The following is a 21,856-nucleotide window of genomic DNA, read 5'->3' on the forward strand; positions in this document are numbered from 1 at the left end:
TTTAATCTGTATCACTAGTTTGAAGATTAAATATAATCTAATTAGTTTAAGCTTATGATCTTATTAGTTTAACGTTGAAATATTGCTTTTAAATTGAAATTCTATACTTTATAATATCGATATTCCACAAATCACATACTATCACGTCGCATATAAACTATCACGAGACAACGACTTCAATATCCACCGCGCCTTCGCACATTTATATTTTATTAACACTCTGAAAGTTTTTCTGTATCTCGCCGCGAGTGTACGTTCCCGCGCCAATCGCCTCCCCCATCGTCATCCGGCACGTATCAATTCCGGGCAAAAACCGGTCACGTAACACGTTCCGTGAGACAATCCGGTCACGTAGTAGTGTGCGGCCCGCCGGAGGCCCAGCCGGGAAAATCACATCGCCACCTCCGGATAGTGGTGGAGAGGAGACAGAGAGTGGAAAGCTCGAGAGCTTCGCGGAAACGACGCCGTCTGGGGGTGGAACAGCACCGTTGTCTCACCGCCGAGACAATTTAGAGACGTGGCAACAGGTCCCTCTGTATGTATGGCGTGTATGGCACACACACACTGGTCCCATTAAAATTAATGGCCTCGCCGAGGCCTATCGATACCCTTTATCCCATCTCGTCGATATGGCCTCGGACGTCGGTGGCTTTCTTCTTCTTTTCTTTTTTCCCTACAGTATTTTTTGCACTCCGGCAACCGTGCAAAATAAGATTGGAACGGTATCCGACCAATTGAACCCTAACGTAAGTGCCTCTTATCTATCTATACGACATAAAAAAGCAATGATTTTATTTGTTATTCAATATCGACGCAACATCCAAAAACGATTTAAAATAAATCAGATATTTAAATCTGATATTATTAATAAAAGGAAAATGGAAATATGTCTTGCTCATCAAAAAAAAACGTTAATATGATGTTCAAATTACATAGCACAATCTAAGACATTCTACACAAAAAAATGAAGTTATGTTGTTGTATCATACCAAAATACGACTTTCTTGCCTAAAAGTTTTAAAAATAATTGTAAAACTTAGTAACGAACCTCGTTATGTCAAAAATTCTTTATGTCAAAAAAAACAGAGTTAACTTTACACTTCAGTGATGAAAATAGTATGTGAAAAATTATTTTATTGAATCATTCCTTTCAGATCGACCTAAAATAACATCATAATAAGCGTTTTATATTTGTTAAAACGTGTATATTAAGGTCGAAAATATTATTATAATTGTTATACAATGTACGGTTTTTCGTGCTTAAAATAAATTAAATTTATTTATTTTATATATAAATATACATAGGCAACGGAAATAAAAAATCTTTCTGATAATTATTATAACCAAGATGAAACATGGATGGATTAAGAGATCTTCAAAGATTAATTCAAAACTAAATAGAACTCTTTTAAAATATAAACGGTTGACACAGAAAGCAGTATTATTAATAGATAAAGCTCCTGCTCATCCGAATAAAAGCATATTAAAATGACGGTCTTTTGGTTTTTAAAAATTTTACCGCATAATTTAATTTAACCCATGGAGCAAGGTGTTGTATAATAATAATAAAACAGCTTTACAGTGCTTTTTAAAACTCTTAATGAAAAAAATAATCGCTTGATTAATTCATAAAAATTTGATGTAATACACGGAATGGGTCAAAAGTAACACTAAAATATATGTATTGGATTCTAAATAAACAAAGGCAAGTAATATATCTAAAATACATAGATGCTTTGAAAATGTCGATTGGGAAAACATCAAGGAGTGGTTTAATCGCGATTCAAATTATCTGGGTTTTCAATGCTTGAATAATGCGGAGATCGTTTCTATTGACACTTAAACATAAGAGGAAAAGTGTGCGTGAGAACACAAGTGAAGAAGATACTAACAATAACATTAGTCATAAGAAAGCACTGACTTCTGTTGAGATTATACTGGATTGCATCAATCAAAGATAATTCAAAAATAACAATACAAATTCGTACTGATATTCAAAAATTGATTATAGATTTTTAAAAGGAAACAAGAATCAAATATTTTTTTATTATAATGTATTGGAAATATATTACAAATAAAAATTCTGTTTCTTACTTATCAATATTTGCCTGGAAAAGTATAATGTATAATTATTATTTATTTTTAAATATTTACTCTTCCATTATAATTTAAAGTAAAAAAAAACAGGACCGCAATAACATTAAAATTTATTGAATTTTAAATAAGTTTTTTAGCGTTCACTCTGTGGTACTTTGAAGACCGCTAATGTAAGAATCTAAATTAGTTCGTAGAACGACATCTGCTGAGACAAAATTCTCAGAAAACTATATCAAAAATAGCAGGTACGTAACTTTAATGGATTTTTAAAAGCGTGTAATCAAAACAAAACGATTAAATCAAGTAGCCGAATTTATTTAGTATGATATACATTTTAGGTTTTTCATAAAAAAGTTCATTATACGCTTGTTCAATTTTTGCTATATTTTTACAACAATATTTAATGAGAACAGAAGCGTTTAAATATGAGTATCAAATATAAATAAAAATAGAAAAATAGTAGATAGTTATACATAACTTATACAATATAGTGTTAAAAATTCAACAATAAATACAAAAATATTTAAACAAAATATAAAAATAACTCAAACTAAAGAAAGTACTTTTTAAAATATTTCAGAAGCAATAATGGTAAAAATAAAACCCATAGTTTTAAAACCACATTTTATGTGAGACTTTAGAGCCTTTAAAAAGTTAGTTTATTTATATATAAAGAGTATTGTTAACATATTATAAGCTTCTAAAAATCAATTAATACATAACAGCTTAAATTATGAATAATAATAAAATAAGACTGAACTGGGGATTATTATATTATTAAACACTACAAAATTTTCTAGATCGTTTATTGATAGTATGATTATAAAAATAATGAAGTAAAAGCTATCATATCTTTTAATACGCCAATACTTAAGGGTTGATCAACATAAAAATCATTAAAACAAGGAATCATACATATATATCATTTTTAACTGAGAATAAAAAAATTGGAATTGGAATATCTCGCTGAATATTTCGATATTTTTTTATGATTAGTGGTTAATAATATGACTTAAAATATATAGCATTTACCACAGGCACACGTTAACGCCACACATTATAATGAATTAAGATGCAAGTTATCACAAGTTGGGTATTACACGGCGGGGAAAATTAATTTTCGTACAAGTTTGTAGGACGGCAGGCAGCAAAACCGTATTATGTATTATTATTACCTTTAGCGAATTTCAAACAAAATTGGAAAGCCTCAAGGTACTGATATATTATTAACGAACGCGACGGCGGAACACACGGCAAAGTCTACATGAGTAAGGTATTCGAAAAGATATTTTTCTCACCGCCAAATACACTAATATAATTACATGTAATTAGTGATAGTTTATATCTTTTTTTTGGGATTTGAACCACCTGCACAATTTATCACAATTTATAGGTCACTCTAACAACCATTTCGAACAAACGAAAATATAAATAATTTATTTATGAAAGTGGGGTCACACACACGACGAAAGAAAGATTAATTAATAATAATTCACGGATCATATAATAGCATATTCGTCGTGTGAGACGTTAAACACTCATAAGTATCGCTAAAAAACTACTTTTTGTTTGGAAAGGACGCGCAATAAACAATGCATTCTACCCTGCGCACATAACTATTGTTCTTAAAACTGTTTTTTACTCAAAAGCGAACACAGTGTGTCCAAAAAGTGATGCAATTGAGTTGCAAACATCCTCATCTGCGGTTCGCCAAAGCTATCTCGAACCAACATTATAAAAGATGCGACACACGAAGAGAAAAGATGCCACAGCAGCAGATACGAGCCAAGGGACTTCAGAAACACGAGAACACAATACGAAATATTGTAGCTGCTCAACTGAAATCACAGCCGAGAATAATACAACTCAACACGTAATAAAGACTACGAATTCCAAGACCTACCATTTTAACCTTACCGCCTGATAGCTGCATCTACATTGCTCTATGTATATTTGCTAATATGACCATATATATCGGCGTCTATTTAGCTGCAGTCACATTAAATATACGATTGTCAATCTATTGCTTATATTATATTAGTTACTCGTTTGTATCAGAAAATCATCCCTAATTCGCCCGATCATCCTTTGTATAGTATACTAATGCGGCGTACAAATAAATTGAAACGTCTGTGTGTATATCAAGCTTACTAAAGTTGCATTTAAACTGATCCCTAGAATCGGCGTCGCTTGAATACGAACACGTATCCAGTCGCGTCTGTTACTCTAAAGATAACGACGTTATCGTTTCATAAACGATTGTCATTCGGTAATTACCGGTCGCGTGGCAGAAGCGTCACGCGTACAACGAATACGACTTTGGAGGATACATACGTATGTACATACATATATAAACATACATATGTGCAAAGGTGGATGGATCGTAAAACGGAGGATGCATATGTATTCACGCTCTGTGAGATACGTGTCCGAGTTTCCAATCTGATGAAAATAGAATAGTATCTCTCGAGTACATAGGAAAATTAATATATGGTAAGTGACTGTTCTACAATTGCGTCGTCTATTTAAAGGCTTATATTCTACATAGCATATTGTGTAAAACAAACATTTAGATATATTATATATTGTATAATATTGTAAAATAATGTAATAAATGCATTGATTAAATAAAATTAAAATATTTATACTTTTATAGAAGGTCAAGAAAGTTCAGGAATGTTACACTACGATTAAAATAAATACATGGACTCTTTGTATGGATTCTGCGATTTTTTAAATGAAACATATATCGATTAGACGTGATTATTTTGATGGTATAAGAAATTTAATTGATTATTTGGTTCATGTGTCTTAAAAATGTTTCTAAATTATACAACGAAATATTTACTTTAATGACGCTAAACATTTTGTATTAAATTTACTTGTAATGAAAAAGATTCTTTAATAAAATAATTTTTATTATATAATAATTGATATTTTCTTGACCTATGTATATATACATATATATATTGAAACACTAAATTTGTTTTAAATAAACACGCAGAATATCTAAGTTATATTAAACTTGAAAATAAATATATAGTTTTTTATTAATGTATATTTAATAAAATATTTTTTATCTCAAGTATAATCTAATCTAACGACAATATAAAATATTCTGGCTCACAAACTAGATTTAAAATATAGAACCCTAATAAAATATACTGAAGAAACTTTTCCATGTAAATAAAATATTTAATTTTAAACAATAATGTATTAAAATACATAGAATGGCTTTAGAAAAAAAACACCGCTGTTTTGTTTAATGAATTAGTTTGGCATGACTTGAACAACATTTTCATTTTACTAAGATAATATAATATTGAAGATTGTGTCATGTATGCCCTTTTATAAATCTCAAAATAGATTGAAACATTACAATACAATTTAATTATGTAGCTGTACGATTTTATAGGAAAATTATAAATTGAAATAAAATAAAATTTAAAAAAATCCTTTTTTTAATAAATAAAAAAAATATTAAACATCGGTATTAAATATATCGTTTAAAAATTATTTATGCAATTTTTACATAAGTTAGTTTAATCTTGAATGTACTAAAATATTAAGATCAAACAAACAGACTTTTGTAATGGAGTAATTTCTTCTTCATTACAAAATTTAAACTTTCTTTATTTATAAAAAATGCCTGTTCATATATGCTTTGTCTTTTATTGCTACATTTTCATTTGATAAACAGTATGTTTGCCTTATATCCACTGTATTATATACAAATATTTTTTGTGATATTCGTGCGCAAGTTGTGGGTAAAGAAAAAGTGAAAATAACCATCGCAAAATTTGCTGAATTGCGCAATCGTTTGTTTGCAGAAACACACTCGCATAGTTTACATTAAGATAAGGCGACCGTCCTTTGTTTGTGATAGGGTTAAAGGGTTCAACAATCCGTTATAGGGTAACATATGGGTGTGAAAAATATACATATGCACACACACAAACAGGCTGGGGTGAACCTTGCAGACTACGGTCATCCAGTGCCCGCGGATTATTTTATGACGTACGAGTCTTTTGGGTGTAATCTGGATATTACACAGGTAATTCCCCCAAAAGCGGATCGATAATGCTACACCGACAGCATCAACTGCAGTTTTAAAATAAAAAACACAACATTTAAGAACGCACAGCCTGGGCTTTCCATCAAATATGGCTATCCGCCGGCAAATTTAACCCTTCTGGTATCTTTCCTATGCCATATTTATAGAGCTATAAACACGAATGTAGATACATACATATAAATTTTCGCGACTTTATCCCGGTCGTTATTTTCGTGGGTGCCGGCTCAATCTGTTGTGCGATTTCAATATGTAATTTTCAATATGCGTGTATGAGTATGCTCACCAAACCCTTATGGTAGTGTTAAAGTTAAACGCGTCCATAAAATAGACGTCGAATTTCCCCCGAAGGGACACAAAATCCACCGTCCGAATTTTCGAATGGGGTGCATCAATCAATTTTATGGGTGTAAAATGTTGTCCGGGCGGCCACACTTTCACTTAATGGAATATCAATATACATACATACTGTATCTATATCGAGAATACAGGGGCGGGCTAGATGTGACGAAATAAAAAATAATAGTCTAGGGTTAACCTCGATCTTTTAATAATATACACATAAATTCAATAAATAAACAGCGGAGGGTTAAACTCGCTGTCTTGTCCCGTTGTCAATGCGTTAAATGTTTAACTGAGCTCTGGCAAAGTTTAACGATTGGCGACACTAACTTTATAACCACCATCAAACTCTAGCGCAGGTTAACTGGAGAATTGTTTGGACACATAAGATATAGTGTGTGTACGTGCTCATCACAAAACGTATTTCTTGATTTTGTATTGTATCTAATTATTATACGTTAATTAAATACAATAAAATAACAAAATCAAAAAGTATTATCTAATGAAAAGCTCTTCTTCTAAACGTAAATTATTTAATCATAACACCCAGCACCTACCAAAACATATGCCATACAAATATGTAATTTAATTTATTTTTGTAACTCACTAAATACAATTCAACAAAATTTAACATACTTGAATTTCATGAGAGTAAAAATTACACACTTCTTGGTATTTTTCCCGAAATATATTTAATGCTATAATATAACATTAGCATGAATTTATTTTTAGTAAGAAAATATATTTTAGCTGCCTTCATATTTTTTTTAATTGTTTTAATTTATTTGATAATATAATAACATAAGTTGTTTTCAACAAATAATTCATAGATTTATCTCATTTTGAAGCGATAAGACTTTCAAAATCAAAATATATTTTAATTTCAGAATTGTACATTAAAAAATAGTTATAGAAACAATGGTTGTACTGTTTACAACACTCGCCAACATGTTTTCAACAACAGGGACAATCAATACATCGTAAATAATTAATATCAATAAAATATGAAACGATAAATTATTTTTAAACTACAACAAATGTACAGTTTATGATGATCTTTTTCTAAGAAATTTTAATGTATATAAAATTATTTTTTACTACTGTATTGCATTATATTATATATTAGAATAGTTAACGATGTCAAATAGACGGAATCCCTATATCCACTAGACCAAATTAAAAAGCTGGTATATATAGAATCTGTTTACTGCTTTATTATATGAAAGGAGAATATATTATTTTTGGCAAGAATGTGTTAAGCTACATAGAATACATGTTACCATAAATATGTTTTGACATTTGGCTTTGAAGAATATATAATGCTTGGTTAGTATACAAACAAAATGTTCCGTTTTATGAATCTAGATTAAAATCAAGTAAGAGAATAATTAAATTTAAATTAATCAGTAAATATAAAAAATTAGGTCATATTTTTCATTTTTAAACTAAATAAACTGTTTAAATGTCTTAAACTAGAATTTAAGTTATTAAAAAAAAGTGAAACTATACTTTTTTTGATAAAAAAATAACCACCATATAAATTTTTCTAACTCTATCCCAGAAAAAATCCAGCTTGAATGGTTCGTGTAAGAGGATCGTTTTTAAGCGCTGACGTCTTGGTCGCAACGGACAAGAATAAGGAACGCAATCGCGACTCTGAAAGTCACCGAGCATTGTCGGGTTTTCGACACCGCCTCTTAGTAACTTAAATAGTGCTTTATTAATCATAAATATTTACGTTGTTTACTTTATTTTTGCAAAAATGTGAGCTCAAGACAAGCAATAAAAAGTCTTTGCATTACAATCAATCAAATCAACAAACATATTAAGAATTATGTTTTATTTTCCATTTTAAATGCCTCGAACTAGCATTGAAGACATTTAAGATAAAAAATACATTAAATAACATCAATTAAATTAAAAAGCAAAAAAACGTAAGATTGAGACAATCAATAAAAGCCTGTAAACTTAGGTTTTGACAACCCTAACACAAACATAATTAAAATAATAATACAGTCGCAATCAATTCGCAACGATCACGGTCAGCGAGAAACGTGAGGGACTTTACGCAGGTAATATCAGTGAGGCGAAACACCGCGAAGAGAAGAGGGATGCGGAGAAGAGTACATACATACGTACATGTACATAGGTACATACGAAAAAGTTACGAGTGACGAGAGTGGAAGAGAGGTGTGTGTGCGTATATATGTATACGTAAAATGTGTGTATGCGAAGAGGCGAGAGGTGGTGTCCCTAAGTAGAAGGGAGGAGAGGAGGGCATTCCATAGCACAATGAACAATTTAAAAATTCAAAAACTCGTTCCGTGAACGTACAGAGTCGTCCGTGGTGGTAGTGGACTTGCACGTATAAAATATTGTTTACACAAAATAAAATAATACGCTATGTTCGTTTTGTTTTAGTGGTTTAATTGATTTCAAGTGGCATAATTCACAATATAGCTCACGTAACTACTACAATTGGCGATGACGTCCGTTTTGAAAAATGAACGTATTAATATTGTATATATGTTTGTATTTAGTATATAGATGAAACTAGTAGATTTATGACATTTAGTTTATGGTAGAAATACTCGAAAGTAAGTCATGTTTTAAATTTAACGACTTTCGTTAAAAGACGCGATTCAAGGATTTTATACAATGTATGTATGTGTGTGGAAGGTGCAGCTTTTTACCTTTCACAACGCTCGTTAAATTCTTATGTAAGGGCACATGGTACGACATTTACACGATCTTTTAAATATTCCACAATTAAACCACCACTTCACAATTATTTTGCATTTTTTGTGCTACATAAATACTATAATTACACACTGATTGTTGAGGGTTATATTAATTTAATATAGCCTTGTTACTTTACATTCGTCTATTTTACATTTGAAAACTTTTGATAACATTTTTGCGTTGACAAAAAAAATCAATTGCATTTTCATTTTTCATTGTGATAGACTATGTTACATATTGGATCTATTCATTAAGAGTAAATAATCAATATAATTTTTCTAAATACCATAAACAATTAAAATAAAGTTGCAGGTACCAGATAAAAACTGTATTTTTAAAGTAGTAAAAAAATAATTTTATGTATTTATTTAATTTGGCTTTTATCATTTTATTATATAATTATATATTTACGGCTTTATATGAAACGTTTTTAAGTTAATGCAATATTTTTAGTTTTTTTCAGATTGCACTTATTTATTTTTGACTTTATGTGCGGTACATAAAATATAATCCAGTTTTACGCTAGAAAAATAAAAATGACTTTAAAATCAAATTACAAATGCAAGCACAAAATCACTTATAGCAGTAAACTCAATATACCACTTTATTAACAAAGATAAACACTTCAAATTAATATTTTCCTACTTTGGAAATTCATAATTAAAATTATAAGAGCAAAACTCATGCATTAAATAAGTACAATGCATCATACTTAATCATAATCAATCAAAAAAAAACTTAGCCTAACCTAACTTAAAACCTCATTAATGTGCATTTTGTTTTGAAAATGCTTTCCCACGGCTTCGAATACTGCATAACAGACTTTAATTTAAACTTTCTGATGCTCAGTTAAACTTATTGCAGCGTTTTCTTTAAGTAGAATAGTAGTTTTAAGAAAATATATTCTCTGTGCTATCTAATAATATTTTTAAAAGTAAGGTATCAGCTCATAAAAGTTTTGAAAAAGAGCCATAAAATTATTTTTTACTAGGTTAGGTTTACTTTTGGTAACCTGTTTTAAGCATCCGAAACAGCATATAAATACAATATAAGCCGAAAACGTAACATACCAATATGTCTTTCATGAGATCGGCGTTGGTCGGCGTTTCGGCACAATTCACAACACTCACGGGAATTTTAAGCGTCTTCCGTATACAGTCGGTTGATCGTAAAATAATAAATAACTAGCACCACAGCTTCTGCTATTTCCACTTTTCCGAATACGCGAAGAGCGCGATGGGGTGTCAGCGACAGAAGACAGACCAACTAACACCAACGAACGAAACTTGAACTTTGATAAAACCGGAGTAGTAGTAGCGGGAGGAGGAGGATGAGGCTGCGCGGTGCTGCGTTGCACACACGTGAGTACGGAATGAAAGATGCAATTGCAAAGCAATGAAAGCGCAAGTTGAAGTCGGCCGCGCAAGAAGAGGAAGGAAGAGAAGAAAAAGTCTGGCGGGAGAGCGGGAAGGACGCCCGGTCCGAGCGAGGTACGCGAGAGGCGTGCAGGCGTCGACAACTGTCGCGGAACGAGCGCAAAAAACATCATTATCGAATAAAGGATGCGTGAAAAATGTAGATATATCGTGAAAAGAGCTAATAATGCATTTTAATAATGCATTACCAAGATAGGGGAACATTTTGTATATCTTAACGATAAACTAAACACGTAGTATAAACTGAACGAGTTTGCAAGAATATGTACTAGAAAGACTTTTAAAAAGACTAGATTTTAACTGAACTTTTCATTGCATGATGGTTATTAGAAGATCCCAAGGAAAGAATATTCAAATTAAAAAAATTGTCTAAAGCGAGTTATCTTATATAGACTTTTTTGTGCTTTTAATCAATGAAATAAACACTCATTTAAAACGGCTTTAAAAGAGCTACATTTCTATGGGATAAAAGTTTGTAACTTATGGCAATGATCACTAATATGTTGCTACCATAAATGTGTTATACTACTAAGCTCTGTAAATCGTGCGTATTTTTTATTATATTAAATTACTTTAGGAGTAGAAAAACATAGCCCTGATACCTATATCTGTAGAAGAATTAGATAAAATATGATATAGCTATTATGCAATGAAATTTTTGAAATTTGAAAAAAATGTTTTTTTACAAAAGGCAATACAGAATGATTTACATGTAATTTTAAAAAATAACTACAGATTTAAATAACGAATAAAAAAGTATATCAGATAAGAAAATATAAAATTACAAATAAACTTTAAAAATACAAAACAATTGAATAAACTGAATTTAAACTTAATATAAATTCAAATCCTATTACTTTTTAGTATTATCAAATAGTCAATAAGACGAATATATTTACACTAAGCATAAAATTTCTAAGAAAGGGTTTTAACCACCTGCACAATTAATTAGAGGCCACCTGCACAATTGATCGACCAAAAGAAGGCTTAACAATGAAAAATAAATAGGATTAAACAATTGTGTATAAATTATTATTATTTTACGAAATATCTGTTGATAAAATCTGTTCTAAGCATAAGTGCCGAAATAAACTATTCTTTATTTGGAAAAGATGCACGATAGACAATGCGTTTTACCCTACGCTAAATACTATTGTTATTCCACCTCTCTGTTAACAATCGCCGGAACATCCATTTGGCTGTTATGCTTTCAAGGCATTAAACATCCCTAACATTTTGCCTTTAAGCCTCATCTGCGATTCGCCGGAGCTATATAAAATATGTGACGGAGAAAAACGCGACGCCACGGACACATTAGCAGATCGTCTAGCAGCATCACAAAAACACATCACGACAATAATTCAACTCAAAATTTAAAAACTTATCAGTTTAATTCCATCACTTGATAGCGAAAGCTGCATTGCTATAAACATATAGTATTTTATATATGCTTAACAAAATAAACGGATACTAGTTTTTCTTGCAGCTATTTTGGTTGCAAGGTTACACTTTTTCAGCCGTAAAATTCGAAATAATTTATACTATTTATTTGAGAAGAGACCGTTTATATATTTTATTTATTAAAAATCTGACTAACATCACTCGATAGGTTTACCCAATGCGTCAATATATATATATAATATAAAATAATTTATTTTGACGACCATAAGCAGGTACATAGCTTTTATTTTGGTTATGAGAATAAACTTATCTTACGCGTTAAAAGCGCCATAAAGCAAATCATATTAATCTTACCGGCAAGGTGTGATAGGTCTTTGTTATGCATACCGTTGTAACATAAAATAACGTTAAAAGCATCATAATAGCGATTGAAATGCAAGTGCGTTTGTATTATATAGAAAAAGAACAGCATATTGGGGTGCGAAATTATAAGTTCAAGGGTCGCCAGATTGACAATTTGTTCAAATTTTAATAATCACGCAACACAGAAAATGTCCCAGTATGAAAACATACAGATAATAACAAATATAATTACATCTAAGAACTATTGCAGCGAAAAATGGGCGAGCACTAAGCCTTCTTTATAAGCATATATTTACACTTCTATCTGGAACTTGCTTCTGCCAGCGCTATATCAAGAATTTTCACATGAGCTCCCCTGAACTTGGATCCGCAAAAGTTCATCTAAAATACAGAGTAAAGCCTGATCTTCAAAAACGACTGGAGGCTACGAGAACTAACAAATAGATATACAAACTGCACGCGGACTAACAAATTTTTTTGCTCAATTCTAGTTTATGTCATATTGTCTTATATACAAATAAACATTTCGATACTAATATATTATACTGACAATCTGATTTTATTACATAAACTTAATGGATAAGCAATGGCATTACCCATTGATTCATTGCACTGCTATTTTCAAAAAACAAACTAATTAACAAAACCCATAACGATAAACTCTGCGGCTTCATCAAAATTACCTAATAAAGCCACATCATTCTAATACATATTCTACACAATATTTACATTAAAAAAATGCAAATATTCCTAAATAAAAATACGTGGATGAACTAAGAATAATTACACTTACTGCACTTAGATTAATTAGTTTATCATCCCTTCTGTAAAGTTGCCAATTACTGAGCTAATGTAATACAATGTTTTAAAGTTAGATTTTAGTTTTGATCTATTGATTGTATGATTATGAATATTATTGACAAGCTAGTGAGTTTGTTATTAGTTTGTCTTTTACGGCAAAGAGCACTTGTCGAGTTTGTCATTATATTCTAAACACTTCAAACTATGTTCGTTAATTTTATTTAGATATGTTGCTACATTATTTTATTAATATTGATAAAATGTTAAAATATAACAATTAATTAAATATATTACATCCTTTTTAAAGCGCCCCCAAGCTTATTGTTAATCATAATAATTAATTAGCCACACGATTTGCGCAAAAAACCCTTATACAGAGTAATTAAAATCCCCATCTATGAAAAGCGTTGAACTTTTGAAAAGTTACATGTAAGCTTACAACAACACATATATATATATATATACATACATATAAAAGTCCTGTCGACCGGTTTCCCCGCACAAACGATAATTCCCCTTTAACATCCGACTCGCTTGGTCGTCAATTAACGTAATTCTCGTTACGGCAAAATTGTGTTGGTTGCCACTCGCTCCATGCGATAATAATAATTTCAATACACACTAGCTACGGTGGGCTGTGTTTTATTACTCGGTGATAATAACAAAGTTTGTATATGGGAGTAGTGTGATCGACGTATTCAAATTATGGTTTAAGCATACCTAACTAAACTTTTACATGTACGATAATTATCATAGGATTTACCATTTTCATGTAAAATAATTATCAATTAAAATATTAAATAGATTTTAAACAATATATAAGAGTGATATTCGCAAAGTGAAGATAAAACCCGATCTAAAAAAATGCAGATAAAATAGGCATCAGCGAACAGATTTTGGTATGATGTAAATTAAATCACTCCATATTCCGAGATAGAGTATTATTTTTTGACCGACTAACAAAAGGTTTCCGATCCCCTGTCTCACGGGCCGGCACATGTTGAACTTGAGCACACGCATATAAGCTGAATGCACCGTATAAGGAGGGCAAGTAATGAAATGCACCGGCGGCCTAGAAAGCGCATCAGCGCGGCGGAACGCCGCTCCGGCGCACGATGCATGACGTAAACAACAATTAACAGATCCGCTTCCACACTACTGTGGTGGGTACCTATAATATGAACGCTTAAGCCCGTGTGTGCGAGACAAGTAATTGCCGGCGTTAACATGAGAGAAAAAAAGCTAGACTCTGGGAATAGGAAGAAACTATGGACGTTTAAACTGATGCTATATTTAACAGTGATAGAGAGTATTTAAAGTAAAATATTAGGGGTACCGGAAAAGATTCCATTTTTTTTTACATTCCTTGTTTGAGATCAGTTTGACCCTGGACACGGTGGAGTGAGCATATTTGTATGTTTTTTTTTCTATAGTATTGTTCCTCGGCTTTCTTTTTGCGTCATAAATATTTTTTTAATCTTAAGGGTAAAATTAGCAAACCAGAAGCAAAGGAACAATACATACGGCATTTCATGCTACTTTTTTTTCGATCAAGGCTGGAAAGCAACTAAGGCAGCTAAAACCATTATTGAAATTTATGGAGCAGTAATAACAGCAAACAGATGCCAGTTTTGGTTCCGGCGATTTAAATCTGGCGATAGGACCTTAACAGACGTTCCGAAATCAGGACGACTTTCGAAATTCGACGATGAACTGCTGAAGGTCATTTTGTAATCAAATCCTCGTCAAAGTATCGAGGATTTATCCCAAAAACTTGCTGCTCCGTGGTCTATAGTGCAAGAACACAAAAAAATTCGGCAAAACTAATCGAATGGGTGTTTGGGTTCCCCGTGCGCTGTCCGTAGCGAACAAAGAGGAGCGAATGAACACGTGCGATTCACTGTTGTCAAGAAACAGAATTCACCCATATTTGGATCAAATTGTGACTAGTGACGAAAAGTGGATAGTATACGACAACGTGGTGCGAAAAAAACAATGGCTTTCAAAGAAGGAAGTACCTGTTCCGACCCCTAAGCCCGACCTCACCCTTTGCAAGTCCTATTGTGTGTATGGTGGGATATTCGTGGAATTATCCATTATGAACTGTTAAAACTGGGTGATACGATAACTGCAGAAGTTTATTGTCAACAACTCGAAAGATTGAATGAGAAATTAAAAGTGAAACGTCCGAATTTGATAAACCGAAAAAGAGTGATTCTGTTACACGACCACGCGCACCCTCTCAGTGCAAAGATGACCCGTGAAAAAATATGCAATTTAAATTTTGAAGTCTTGAAGCATCCTACATATTCGCCAAACCTCGCTCCTTCTGATTTTTTGTCTCTTTAGATTTATGGAACATTCATTTAGGGACAAAAAATTGGAAAATCTGAAGGAAGTCGAAAATCATTTAAATTCGTATTTTAATTCGAAACCACCAAATTGTTATAAAGCGGTAATCCAAAAATTGCCTAAAAGTTGGCAAACAGTTCTAGATAGCTATGGGGATTATATTTTATAATATTTAAAATAATATGAAAATAAAATTTCAATAAGACCTACGATGTTTAAAATAATGGTTTTCTTTCCGGTACCCCTAATATATAGAAACAGTATTCAGCACATAGTCAAAGCCATCGTGATATATTCTAAAACCAATCAGGATTTATCTCAATTATTCATCGTATACGTCGTACTATTTCGTAATTGTTTAATTGCCCTGCAAATCACTTTTATCTTTTGTATGAATCCATTCGAAACTTTTACGTAAATTACCGTAACGAAAAGTTGGGGATTAAACCACGAAACACAACATGATTCAATCGTAAAAATGATTAAATTCCACGCAATCGTCCCCAAAATACTGAATCATTCGCAAACAAGATAATGAACATTGACGATAGGGATAACATTTGCTAAATTAATATTCCCCTCATATGTGTATTCATATAATACATTTACGGTAACTAGTTTCATATAACGCGCTTTGATGTTTATTTTTATATCGTTTATAAGTTTTTTTTTATATATTAAATCACGAAACTTTGCCGGTGAACGCGATTACACATCCATATGGATGTGTTTTGTTATTATGGCAATGTATGAATTAGTTCATTAGCACAGCAACTCGTCTGGAACTAAAGGGGGTTTAAAGATTTGTAGTAATGAGGCTAAAAATAATATAGAACTGCATAAATGAATTATTAAGTTAAATCATATACAATATATCATCAGTTCAGTCTAGATAAACATTATTTTTTTAATATGTATATATTTGATAAGAACATATTAACAGACTTATTGTTGAAAATAAATCATATTATTCACAAGATAAGCCACGTATGAACATATGTTTTTTCTAATGAACAAATTTAAAAAACGGCTAGAATATAAATGTATAGTATCAACAGGTTAGGGACATGTTAATTGTACTATTATTTGAGAGAAAAAACATATATTTTACGGTAATAATAATTTAAGCTAATGTGTTTTGACAATTAGTGTTTTTAATGACTTTAGGTAAAAAATCAGATGAGTCATAAATATATTTGCGAATCCTTTGTTTTGAATAAGTAAACATAATAGCAATATTTAGGATCATGTTATGTATATACCCTTCATAAAAATATTCTTATTGAATATGGTTATTTTAATTAAAGAATTGTTTAAATACAATAACAAAATGTTTGTAATTTCACGAGAAATCAGAAATATTGATAAATAAAAAAATATATGTAGGTATTGTTATATTATTAATTAGAAAACTGGATGATCATTAAAAAACAAGATTTCAATAAAACGAGGATTTTTTGTAATACACGTAAATAATCAAAGGACTACTTAAATTAACCGCTGAATTACAGAGAGATTTCAAGAAATTTTATGGCGTTACTCGGTGGAAAGCCCCCATACATTTTTGCAGTCTGCCGACTCCCACGCGAAGCGGTTTCTTTTTATATGATTAATAATATATTATATTACCAAATCAATGATAAGCCCGATAAAATTAGTTTAAAAAAGCAATAATATTCTGACATTCATATACATCATAAGCTAAATCCATAAAGTAATGAATTTTTCACAATCTGACACAAACGACATTTTCTTATGCAATAGTATAAAAAAAATTCATCTCTTGTAAAACATTAAAAATATTCGTACAAATAAAAATTTTAACATAAAAAGGGTATATCAAAGTTCTTTAAAAATCAGCATATTTCTCGAGAAATGATCGATTTGGCATTTTCCACATGAAATTGTCGAAAAGTAATTCACTTTAAAAACACCAATTGTTATAAATAAACTAGATCGCAGGATTATAAGAGTCAATCTTGAGAATTTTGTGCGCTTGAAAGACAGGCTCGCCTTTTTAAAAACGCAGCGGTTGTAAAATATTATAAAAAACTCGTACAAGTTAAAATTTTCCTTAAAAAAAGACCACAAATCAGCAATTGTGAATTTTCGATTTGGCATTTTTCTTGAGAAATTTTCGAAAAATAATTCTCGTGATGAAACACAAATGACAAATGTGTAAATATTTTAAAGCTATGTTATAGTCTTCATGCAAAAGAAATACAACACAAGTTAATCAACATGTGCTGAGATTTTCTTAAATACTTTGATAAGAAAATACTGTACATTTAAAAATCAATATGTGGGGTTTTCAACCACCTGCACGATCATTCAAACTAACGAAAAGAGACATAAGACGAAAGAGAGATCTTAATAATTGCGGCAATAATTTGAAATATTACACGGACCATCTAAGAGCACTACCCTCACGAGACGTTAATTACACGTCTAAAACTACTACTCTATGTTTGAAAAGCACGTTTCTGTACACATTACTGTTGTTCTTCTACGCTTGGGGACCGACCGCTAGATTAGTCATATGGATCGTTTATATTCAAGCGTAAACACATCTCAGAGGTGTGTCCAAGAAGCGATGCAATTGGCTCGCAAACATCCTTATATGCGATTCACCAAAGCTGTCTCAAACAAGCACTATAAAATACGTGACACTTGGTCACAGACGGAAGAGACCTTACAGAGTCACAGCAGCGGAGACAAATGATTTCAGTGAATCGTTCGGAGAGCATCACGAGAACACAACATGACTGCACCGTGGAAATCGCAGGCGACAATAATACAACTCGACACACCAGCGAAATCTGCCATTTTAACTTTACCATCTGATAGCGGCATCTACATTTTTTTTTATTTTTGTGGTTATTTATATATGCTTTTAAAAAAGTCTGTAACCAGCTTTTCTGGCGTCTATTTGACTGCAAAATCATACTCCTTGGACTTCAAAATAAAAAAAAAATGTTTATTGAATGAAATATTATCTATTTAGTATTAAGAAAGATAGTAAAAATATACAAAAGAGACCAACTATATGTAAAATATAATAAATATTTTATATTATTTTATTAGAAACAGCAGTTATAGACATATGAGGTTATTCAGCATCGTTAACTAGTTTGTTATTTTTGCTCAGCTTCTTATTTAACCACGTAGTCTGGAAGCGTTAACCTCACCATTGTAGATAATTGCTGCGTGTGAACGCGACCGTGAATTTTTATTACGACCAACTCGTTATAATTACTTGCGTAATGAAGAATAACTCGCGGCCCGCTACGCTCTATGCATTTTTCACCCGGGGGTTAGTCGGAACGAATCATCGCAAAACGTACAAAAAATCTATCTTCAAACACGTACATGTGTGCATAGGTATGGCGTACACAAAGTACACGAAACATAAATGAAGTCGTTCGTGCCTAGGCATATAAATTCATAATCGACGTGATAAGTCGCGTCAGCCGCACAGATAAAGGTTGATTCATTATGGGAATCGCATTGATGAGGTCGCGATCGTAATTTAATCTTTGTATACAGCATGTTCTACCACGCCGATGTTTTCATTTATCCGAGCACCCTTGAACTCCTTGTCGGGGGCGGGTCGGATAAAAAAATAAGCAAGTGGGAAAGGATTCATAAATCGTAAAATCTGAGTGGTGGGAAAAAATGCTGATTTAACTGAGAGTTATAAATTAAATAAATTATTTTCATATAGCATCTATTGTATAATTGTGGAATAGAATTTAAAGCAAAGGCCATAAATTATCACTACAATACCTGTGACAATTTAAAATCAATAAAGCAACCGTGTTAGTCAAAAAACATTTATTAATGTTTTTAACTAGGATAATAAACTATTCAGCATTGAACCTAAGAGTCTAATGATACTCTATTTAGAGTCGAAGAATCATCCTTGATGATTCGAATTTCTACATATTAAAAATTGTCAACTATTCGAATATCGTAAAGTGAAAGATAAACTATTTGAATATAATTGTGAACTTACGAAGATTCAGTAAATACTGTTTGTATTGTATAATAAATTGAAGTTAATACACACATAATTTTAAATCATGAAAAAATCAATAAAAAGTAATAATACTATTTGTTTTATTTTTTTGAACATTGGGTGTTTTAAACTTAGAATCAGTTCAAAGTTTAATTTCAATTATACCTGCTGCCAAAAATACTACAACTTTTTATTCTCAAAAAATAAAATTATTATAAAAATCTTCAGATAAACTTATTATTTGTATTGATTCGAGATAGATAAAACATTTAATATAAGCTATTATTACAGCTTTTGTGAGACCTAGCTCGATTTATATTTTTTTATCTATCACGATATTTATCCATGAGATTAAGAAAATGTAGTTTAAACCGAAAAATACTATAAAAAAATCTCGCGAGACCACGCAAACCCACTAATTTCAAGAATCGGTGATTACGACAAAGCAAAACTTAAATTTAAATACAAACATAAAATGCCTAAGCACATATTGCTTTGATGCAGTTAAGCTCATCACAGTGTCATCAGTTTCAGGTCTACAGGGCTAGGTTTATTTACCTTTGTATGTGTTTTATTTTGTATATTGTGTATTTTGTATAATTTGTTCTTCTCATCTGCTTCATTCTTTTCCAAAATTTTTTTTTTTTTTTTTGGATTTTTTTTTAAATTTGTAAAAGGTTTTATGTATTTTTCCTTTAATTTAGTATATTCTCGTATAATTTATTATTCTTTTTATGTTATTGTATAACTTAACAATTTGTAAACAATGTAAATGGTTATGAACCAGTATTGTGCATTTAATATATCTGTATGCTATTTTACCTATGGCTATTTAAGAAATAAACTTTTATAAAAAAAAAAAAAAAAAAGAAAATGTAGTAAAAACTAATCTGTGATGATTGGTCGGAATTATAATTATATAATACATTAATTATATAATAATGTCAAATACAGTAAAATTTGAGATTCGAACTCACGTCTTTCAGGTAATAATAATCATAGCTAGTCTCAAAGTTTTTTCTATTTTTTTTTTCCAATAAATATTTAATATTTCTCAAAGATTTTCATATAATATTTATTTGTTAAAAAATTAATTTAGACAAACATTTTGAAATGGTTTTTAGCTGCTGCAATTTTAAGGACAAATAGTGATTTCAATCCGCAAAATTCATAAATATTTAAATGGCCAGATATTTTCGATTACTACTCCGAAAAATTGTTCGATAAAATAAGTTTTATGACCGACTTTAAGAATAACGAAAAGTAAACTAGTCATTTTGACTTTTTTGAATATTTTCCAGCCAACAAAAAAAGAGAAATGAAGGATTAAGTCTTTGGAAAATGTTCGTTCAAATTATAAGTATTTTAAATAAATTAATAATGTCATAAGTATGTGCTTGTATGTAATAATAAATATTTTATTTGAAATTGAAAATATGTTAATAAATAACTATAAAATAATTTTCATGCATAAATAATGACCCAAATAATTGTAAATTAAATCAGTAAAAAGATTTTCTATATACCAAAATAGATATATGCTGAAATAATATAAATACATATTGTATAATATATAACATATCTTTTTTTATATCTAAATTACTAGAGAATTCTCGAGAAATTATGATTAATATTATTCCTAAAGATCAAAAAATGAGAAACATTGTATGTTTTTTAATATATATATAATCCCATCAAAGTCAAGCAAAAAAAATTATTATGCACTCACTATATTATCTAAACCTTGCTCTGTCCGAGTTTTACTGCAAAAGCGATTAAGATCAAAATGTATTATTAAATTAAGAGATTACAGAAAAAATAAATAAAAAAGCTTGTAAAAAAGTGAAATCATTAGGCTTTATTCTAATATTTTTGAATATTCTGAATTAAAGTCTATAATTAAACTTACTGTTATACTTTAAGTATATTTTGTTGGCATGTGAATGCTTATTTACTGCATCTATTGATACACACTCAATGATATTTAATTTATGACGTTTGAATCTAAATTTGCTATAGAGTGTAATGCACTCGATTTCTCGAGTATTTTTAGTGTGTTGTTTACTCATTATCATAAATAGTGGATTATAACTTAATGTTTTTAAATAAAAAATAGTATTTTTTATTATTGCTTTGCGCTAAACTTTATATAATTACTTTTTTTATTAATACCTACTGCTTGACAATGATCTGTTAAATATATTTATACTCCATAAAAGCTGTTGAAATATT

The 21,856-nt window shown here is 30.5% G+C and overlaps 1 protein-coding gene across 2 annotated transcripts in view; it reads right to left on the reverse strand.

Moving 5' to 3' along the window:
* The window catches only part of heph (polypyrimidine tract-binding protein 1 heph), a 413,796-nt gene that overhangs the window by 141,947 nt on the left and 249,993 nt on the right, over positions 1–21,856 (reverse strand). Inside the window, exon 1 of one of the 2 annotated variants that reach the window (XM_088202339.1) lies at positions 10,324–10,628. The exons of the other annotated variant lie outside the window; for it this stretch is intronic. Coding sequence (XP_088058465.1) covers positions 10,324–10,338 — 15 coding nt within the window. The 5' untranslated portion in view covers positions 10,339–10,628. Of the gene's footprint in view, positions 1–10,323; positions 10,629–21,856 lie in introns of those variants that run through there. 2 annotated transcript variants of the gene reach the window in all.

Source organism: Plectrocnemia conspersa, unplaced genomic scaffold (genome assembly GCF_051122295.1).
Source record: "Plectrocnemia conspersa isolate PC_06_02 unplaced genomic scaffold, ASM5112229v1 ptg000013l, whole genome shotgun sequence".
Taxonomy (NCBI): Eukaryota; Metazoa; Arthropoda; class Insecta; order Trichoptera; family Polycentropodidae; genus Plectrocnemia; species Plectrocnemia conspersa.